This window comes from Salmo trutta, chromosome 6 (genome assembly GCF_901001165.1).
Source record: "Salmo trutta chromosome 6, fSalTru1.1, whole genome shotgun sequence".
NCBI lineage: Eukaryota > Metazoa > Chordata > Actinopteri > Salmoniformes > Salmonidae > Salmo > Salmo trutta.
In genome coordinates, this window is record NC_042962.1 from 4,368,492 (window position 1) to 4,377,068 (window position 8,577).

The following is an 8,577-nucleotide window of genomic DNA, read 5'->3' on the forward strand; positions in this document are numbered from 1 at the left end:
CATTTTGCTACACCCACAATAACATCTGCTAAATATGTGTATGTGACCAATAACATTTGATTTGATTATGCATAGGTTATAAATTGAACGTTGTTCATTATAAACTCATGCTAAACATATTCTGTTAGTGTTATTGTTTACAACCATAGCCATCATTATGACTAATGGACACTATAGAAGGATTGTAAATTCATGATGCATTTTGTATTTGGCAGTGTTTTTGGCAATGACAGCATAACAGGTGTTGGCAAGACAACACAAACACATCTGGGACCATCAGGCAAGGCAAGGGAGACCCCCATAACCTTACCTGGGGGCGGCAGGTATCCTAGTGGTTAGAGCATTGGGCCAGTAAACCGAAAGGTTGCTGGACCGAATCCCTGAGCTGACATTCTGTCGTTCTGCCCATGAACAAGGCAGTTAACCCACTGTTCCCTGGTAGGCCGTCATTGTAAATAAGAATTTGTTCTTAGCTGACTTGCCTAGTTAAAATAAAAAAAACTGTCTCAAAGACATTTAGTTGTTTCCTCCAACCCCTTCGCCTCTCTCAGTTCAGTCTTCCATTAGCTAGGGCAGCCTTGATGGAGACTGGTCATTTACGGTCTTTTGATCTCACTCCCTCTTCTAGGCTGCTAAACTGCTTCCTAATGCAGGATGGAGGATGGAGGGATGGAGGGATGGAGGGATGGACGGGAGGACAGAAAGAAGGGATCATATTTCATGTCTGGGAGAGGGACCAGGCTAGGCAGTGTGACTACAGGGAGGGAGAGGGGCCAGGCTAGGCAGTGTGACTACAGGGAGGGAGAAGGGCCAGGCTAGGCAGTGTGACTACGGGGAGGGAGAGGGGCCAGGCTAGGCAGTGTGACTACAGGGAGGGAGAGGGGCCAGGCTAGGCAGTGTGACTATGGGGAGGGAGAGGGGCCAGGCTAGGCAGTGTGACTACAGGGAGGGAGAGGGGCCAGGCTAGGCAGTGTGACTACAGGGAGGGAGAGGGGCCAGGCTAGGCAGTGTGACTACAGGGAGGGAGAGGGGCCAGGCTAGGCAGTGTGACTACAGGGAGGGAGAGGGGCCAGGCTAGACAGTGTGACTACAGGGAGGGAGAGGGGCCAGGCTAGGCAGTGTGACTACGGGGAGGGAGAGGGGCCATGCTAGGCAGTGTGACTACAGGGAGGGAGAGGGGCCAGGCTAGGCAGTGTGACTACAGGGAGGGAGAGGGGCCAGGCTAGGCAGTGTGACTACAGGGATGGAGAGGGGCCAGGCTAGGCAGTGTGACTACAGGGAGGGAGAGGGGCCAGGCTAGGCAGTGTGACTACAGGGAGGGAGAGGGGCCAGGCTAGGCAGTGTGACTACAGGGAGGGAGAGGGGCCAGGCTAGGCAGTGTGACTACAGGGAGGGAGAGGGGCCAGGCTAGGCAGTGTGACTACAGGGAGGGAGAGGGGCCAGGCTAGGCAGTGTGACTACAGGGAGGGAGAGGGGCCAGGCTAGGCAGTGTGACTACGGGGAGGGAGAGGGGCCAGGCTAGACAGTGTGACTACAGGGAGGGAGAGGGGCCAGGCTAGGCAGTGTGACTACGGGGAGGGAGAGAGCCAGGCTAGGCAGTGTGACTACGGGGAGGGAGAGGGGCCAGGCTAGACAGTGTGACTACAGGGAGGGAGAGGGGCCAGGCTAGGCAGTGTGACTACAGGGAGGGAGAGGGGCCAGGCTAGGCAGTGTGTCTACGGAGAGGGTGAGGGGCCAGGCTAGGCAGTGTGACTACAGGGAGGGAGAGGGGCCAGGCTAGGCAGTGTGACTACAGGGAGGGAGAAGGGCCAGGCTAGGCAGTGTGACTACAGGGAGGGAGAGGGGCCAGGCTAGGCAGTGTGACTACGGGGAGGGAGAGGGGCCAGGCTTGGCAGTGTGACTACAGGGAGGGAGAGGGGCCAGGCTAGGCAGTGTGACTACAGGGAGGGAGAGGGGCCAGGCTAGGCAGTGTGACTACATGGATGGAGAGGGGCCAGGCTAGGCAGTGTGACTACGGGGAGGGTGAGGGGCCAGGCTAGGCAGTGTGACTACAGGGAGGGAGAGGGGCCAGGCTAGGCAGTGTGACTACAGGGAGGGAGAGGGGCCAGGCTAGGCAGTGTGACTACAGGGAGGGAGAGGGGCCAGGCTAGGCAGTGTGACTACAGGGAGGGAGAGGGGCCAGGCTAGGCAGTGTGACTACAGGGAGGGAGAGGGGCCAGGCTAGGCAGTGTGACTACAGGGAGGGAGAGGGGCCAGGCCAGGCAGTGTGACTACAGGGATGGAGAGGGGCCAGGCTAGGCAGTGTGACTACAGGGAGGGAGAGGGGCCAGGCTAGGCAGTGTGACTACAGGGAGGGAGAGGGGCCAGGCTAGGCAGTGTGACTACAGGGAGGGTGAGGGGCCAGGCTAGGCAGTGTGACTACAGGGATGGAGAGGGGCCAGGCTAGGCAGTGTGACTACAGGGAGGGAGAGGGGCCAGGCTAGGCAGTGTGACTACAGGGATGGAGAGGGGCCAGGCTAGGCAGTGTGACTACAGGGATGGAGAGGGGCCAGGCTAGGCAGTGTGACTACAGGGAGGGAGAGGGGCCAGGCTAGGCAGTGTGACTACAGGGATGGAGAGGGGCCAGGTTAGACAGTGTGACTACAGGGAGGGAGAGGGGCCAGGCCAGGCAGTGTGACTACAGGGATGGAGAGGGGCCAGGCTAGGCAGTGTGACTACAGGGAGGGAGAGGGGCCAGGCTAGGCAGTGTGACTACAGGGAGGGAGAGGGGCCAGGCTAGGCAGTGTGACTACAGGGAGGGAGAAGGGCCAGGCTAGGCAGTGTGACTACAGGGAGGGAGAAGGGCCAGGCTAGGCAGTGTGACTACAGGGAGGGAGAGGGGCCAGGCCAGGCAGTGTGACTACAGGGAGGGAGAGGGGCCAGGCCAGGCAGTGTGACTACAGGGAGGGAGAGGGGCCAGGCCAGGCAGTGTGACATGCTTGATTCCATTACAGCTTCCATACCCTGTATTTAATTTATAACACAGGGGTTGGGAAAGGAAGAAGCTAAAGATTATAGTGGTATTGCGTATATTGTTTCAGGCTGAAAGACCGTGGATTTTAAACAGCACAAACTGTCAACATTGCGTAGTTCTCTCTTCCTTCTCTTGCTGGCTAGTAGTACCTTAATTAGTTCGGCACCCTCAGGCTACATTTCCCCCCCCCCAAAAAAAAGTGTGATTTGTTTTCCTTTACGAGGTCGAGTGTCCCTTCCCTCAGTAATAGCATTCAGATCCAGGCAGCAAAGTAATTTTTTTGACATGAATCAGATACAACGAGCCTGTCAACTAGGATAACTCTGGCGCTATCCAGACCCGTCGGAGACTCTGAGAGGCTAATTATATATGTTGTATGATCTCTACTGTGAAATAAATCAATGATTGAGTCTCCTCTTCTATAGAGACCCCCCTGACCCTGAACCAATGCTGCTGACCTATCACTTTATGCCAGTGTGTGTGTGTGTGCGTGCGTGCGTGTGTGTGTGTGTGTGTGTGTGTGTGTGTGTGTGTGTGTGTGTGGTGTGTGTGAGCTAGCTTGTATGCGCGCGCGTGTGTGTGTGTGTGTGTGTGTGTGTGTGTGTGTGTGTGTGTGTGTGTGTGTGTGTGTGTGAGACAGGAGGAAATCCCGAAATCACATTACAAGACATTCTGCTGAGTGGGTAAGGAGAGATTCTTCTGGACCTAAATAACATTACAAGACATTCTGCTGAGTGGGTAAGGAGAGATTCTTCTGGACCTAAATAACATTACAAGACATTCTGCTGAGTGGGTAAGGAGAGATTCGTCTGGACCTAAATAACATTACATTACATTCTGCTGAGTGGGTAAGGAGAGATTCGTCTGGACCTAAATAACATTACAAGACATTCTGCTGAGTGGGTAAGGAGAGATTCTTCTGGACCTAAATCACATTACAAGACATTCTGCTGAGTGGGTAAGGAGAGATTCTTCTGGACCTAAATCACATTACAAGACATTCTGCTGAGTGGGTAAGGAGAGATTCTTCTGGACCTAAATCACATTACAAGACATTCTGCTGAGTGGGTAAGGAGAGATTCTTCTGGACCTAAATCACATTACAAGACATTCTGCTGAGTGGGTAAGGAAAGATTCTTCTGGAACGTGACTCTGGTGAACCTGCATGGAGAAACAAACAGCATCCCAAATGACATCCTATCCCCTACAACAGGGTTTCTTAAACTAGTTATAAGAATTATTATAAGAATACATCTATAACAACACACGATTAGTTTTTTACATTTTGGGTCATTGGAGGATGATTTTGGTCACGGGGACAATAGTCAATTTCTCATTTGAGTCTTGAGCTGAAAATGTTAAAGAATCCCAGCACCTACACACTACTTTTCACCAGAGCCCAATGGGAACTGCACAAAAGTAGTGCACTATATAGGGATTATGGTGCCATTTGGGACGTAGTCAAGCAGACCTGCTTTGTACATGCTGCTCATCCAGTCAGGTTATTATCCAACACTAACATACAGCTGGAAAGGACATGTTGATGTCTCCAGACTCCCAGTAAGGTTTCTGAGAAGTTGGGGTAGCCTTGTTTTGGGCCATAGCCTCTCTATCTCTGGTCTCTGGTCTCTGTCCTCTGGTCTCTGGTCTCTGTCCTCTTGTCTCTGTCTCTCAAGTTATTGCTATTATCAGAATCAGTTTAGGAGTATGACAGTGTAGTCCTGGAGAGGAACTCACTGAAAGGGGATGGATATTAGAATGCAGAGACAGAGAGAGAACCAGAAAGACAGATGAAGAGAGTAAGAGAGAAGGCAACAGGAAGAGAAATGAAGAGAGTGACAGCGAGAGGAACAGGAAGAGAGATGGAGAGAGTGACAGCGAGAGGAACAGGAAGAGAGATGGAGAGAGTGACAGCGAGAGGAACAGGAAGAGAGATGGAGAGAGTGACAGCGAGAGGAACAGGAAGAGAGATGGAGAGAGTGTGAGATAGAGGAACAGGAAGAGAGATGGAGAGAGTGACAGCGAGAGGAACAGGAAGAGAGATGGAGAGAGTGTGAGATAGAGGAACAGGAAGAGAGATGGAGAGAGTGTGAGATAGAGGAACAGAAATGAAGGGTGTTCGACAGAATAAACAGAGAGCGAGACAAAATGGAGAAAAGAGGAAGAAGGTGATGGACAGAATTAAATAAAGTGATGGATAGGTGATGGATAATTTGATGGATAGGGGATGGATAGGTGATGCACAAGAAATACCTAACTTACTGGATCTGAAAGCAAACGTTTCTCATCAAAAGTGAGGTAGCCTAGTGATTAGAGCGTTGGACTTCTAACCGAAAGGTTGCAATATCAAATCCCTGAGATGCAAAGGTAAACATATGTCATTCTGCCCCTGAACAAGGCAGCTAGCCCACTGTTCCCCAGTTTGGCTGTCATTGAAAGTAAGACATTTTTCTCAACTGAATAATGAATATAGAGGAAAAGGAGGGAGATTTTCTCTGTCATACTGGCTTAATACCTATCACTAGTCTGCCCTAGATCTCAAATGGCACCTTATTTCACATAGTGAAATACTTTAGACCAGAGCCCTATGGAACCCTATTCCCTATATAGTGCACTACTTTAGACCAGAGCCCTATGGAACCCTATTCCCTATATAGTGCACTACTTTAGACCAGAGCCCTATGGTACCCTATTCCCTATATAGTACACTACTTTAGACCAGAGCCCTATGGAACCCTATTCCCTATATAGTGCACTACTATAGACCAGAGCCCTATGGAACCCTATTCCCTATATAGTGCACTACTATAGACCAGAGCCCTATGGAACCCTATTCCCTATATAGTGCACTACTATAGACCAGAGCCCTATGGAACCCTATTCCCTATATAGTGCACTACTATAGACCAGAGCCCTATGGAACCCTATTCCCTATATAGTGCACTACTGTAGACCAGAGCCCTATGGAACCCTATTCCCTATATAGTGCACTACTGTAGACCAGAGCCCTATGGCACCCTATTCCCTATATAGTGCACTACTTTAGACCAGAGTCCTATGCCACCCTATATAGCGCACTACTTTAAACCAGAGCACTATATAGGGAATAGGGTGCCATTTGGGACAACCACTCAGTGTGTATACTAAGGACAAGAGAAAGATTTTGGAACAGGTTTCACTTTGAGGATACATAGTTTGCCTCCTAATAGAGCGGTAGGTAAGAAGGTGTGTGTGTGTGTGTTTGTGTGTGTGTGTGTGTGTGTGTGTGTGTGTGTCTGTGTGTGTGTGTGTGTGTGTGTGTGTGTGTGTCTGTGTGTGTGTGTGTGTGTGTGTGTGCGTGCGTGCGTGCGTGCGTGCGTGTGTGTGTGTTAGTTTCTCTGTAGATACAGTGTGTTATAGTATAATACTGTAGGGGATGACTGTGATTGACACACACACCCACACGTACACATTTTTCAGGCAGTGCTCTCTCCTGGTTGATTTTGTATTCTACTCTTCTATTCTGTCAGTTCTGTAAAACACTACCAATGCTCTTCTCCCCTTACTCCCTCCTCCGTGCTGATACCTCCATCCTCCCTCATTTGTCAGAGTCTGCTGCACCAACTATGTTTCCAGTTTCATGTGGAGATATACAGTATCTATTTATAATATATATATATATATATATATATATATATAAACTGGGTGGTTCGAGCCCTGAATGCTGATTAGCTGACAGCCGTGGTATATTGTATACCACGGATATGACAAAACGTTTATTTTTTATTTATTTGACTCCGCGTTTCGTCGTGCCTAAGAACATCCCTTAGAGGTATGTTGGCCATGTACCACACCCTCTCGTGCCTTATTGTTTAAATATACAACCCCCCCCCCTCGAGATATACATCACGCCTGACTCTTCAACCTGAACAATACTCTACTTCAGCAGAGACTTGGGATGTGTTCCAAATGGCACCTTATTTTCTATGCGCCCTGGTCAAAAGGAGTGCAGTACATAGGGTTTAGGGTGCTAATTGTGACGCAGGTTAGGGCTGTCTTTGTACTGTATATCAGATTCTCCCTTCTGCAGAGATGCACAAGAATGAGAAATGAAATTACTGCAAGAAAATACCCTACGTAAATGCAATACCAATATCGAGTTTGGAGGAACAACTGATTCCCTGAGAAAACCCCTCGTGTATCCATCCTATCACTCCCTCTAAAGAAAACCCCTCTTGTATCCATTCTATCACTCCCTCTGACAAAACCCCTCGTGTATCCATCCTATCACTCCCTCTAAAGAAAACCCCTCTTGTATCCATTCTATCACTCCCTCTGACAAAACCCCTCGTGTATCCATCCTATCACTCACCGTTGTTATTGTATGAGTAAGAAGAGCACTCACAGTTATCACAGGCAGCGCAGTAGGATGGACGCCTTTGCAGTGTGGTACAAAATCGGCGGGAGTACACACACACACGCGCACGCGCATACGCACGCGCACACACACACACACACACACACACAAACCCACACACTGAAAATCCAGCGGGGTACAGTTGCACCCCTGAGAGGATAGAAGATAAATGAGGTGGGTGGTGTATTCCCCCCCCCCCCTTCATCCTCCCCTCCTCATCCCGCCGTCCACTCCCTCTCTTACCTTGGCAGGCAGGGAAGAGCTGGGTTTCTCCAGGAGGTCCCAAAGCTTCTTCCTCTTCTCCTGGCAGCAAGTGTTATCAAACTCAATCTCTCCCTCTCTTTCTTTCAGCGTCTCCGCCTCCCTCCGCAGCTCCTCGTTCATCTGTTCTTTCTTCTGGTGGTACCGGGCCTGGCAGCAGGACTCCAGGTATATCTCATCTATACCCCAGTAGTCCAGCTCCTGGCCGAATGACAGGGCACACATCTCCTCCATCATGTGCAGCTTCCCTGTACGGTAGAAGTTGAGGATCGAAGTGAAGGCGCCAGGGTGCCGGTCAAAGAAGTATTCGTTCTCATGGAGGCTGTAGTCGTCGCAGACCTCCATCAGGCTCTCGTGGGTATTGCAGTCGCGGAGCTTACCCAGGCGTGTGCGGGGCAGCCGGTCCAACGTCCGCCACAGGACCTCGTGGTTTAGACCTCCGACGTTGACGCGTACCCTCCTGGAGTGGGCCTTGCTGCGTATGATCTGGATGGGATCTGGGGGGAGGGAAGTCACCCCTGGGTGGTTGATGGGAGTCTTAGGGCCGACCTTCTCAGCCATGGTGGTGTACTGGAAGAAGGGGGATGGAGGTTTACCTGTGAGGAGGAGGAGGAGATAAAAAAGAAATAGAAAAATAATGTTGGAGATGAGAGAGAGAGAGAGATCAACAGAATGGAGATTATGCAGAGGCACATTTACAGATATCTCTAATGAATAGTGACGGCTCTAACAACACAGTGTTATAGCAACAACACAGAGTTATAGTCCATAAAGCAACAACACAGTGTTCTAGTCCTTATAGCAACAACACAGTGTTCTAGTCCATAAAGCAACAACACAGTGTTCTAGTCCTTATAGCAACAACACAGTGTTCTAGTCCTTATAGCAACAACACAGTGTTTCTAGT

General features: G+C 50.2%; 1 protein-coding gene across 1 annotated transcript in view; it reads right to left on the bottom strand.

Moving 5' to 3' along the window:
- LOC115195330 (potassium voltage-gated channel subfamily B member 2-like) overlaps positions 1-8,262 on the bottom strand; it is a 274,933-nt gene extending 266,671 nt beyond the window's left edge. The window contains exon 1 of the mRNA XM_029755107.1: positions 7,653-8,262. Coding sequence (XP_029610967.1) covers positions 7,653-8,231 — 579 coding nt within the window. The 5' untranslated portion in view covers positions 8,232-8,262. The remainder of the gene's footprint in view (positions 1-7,652) is intronic.
- Between the last annotated feature and the right edge of the window lie 315 nt (positions 8,263-8,577).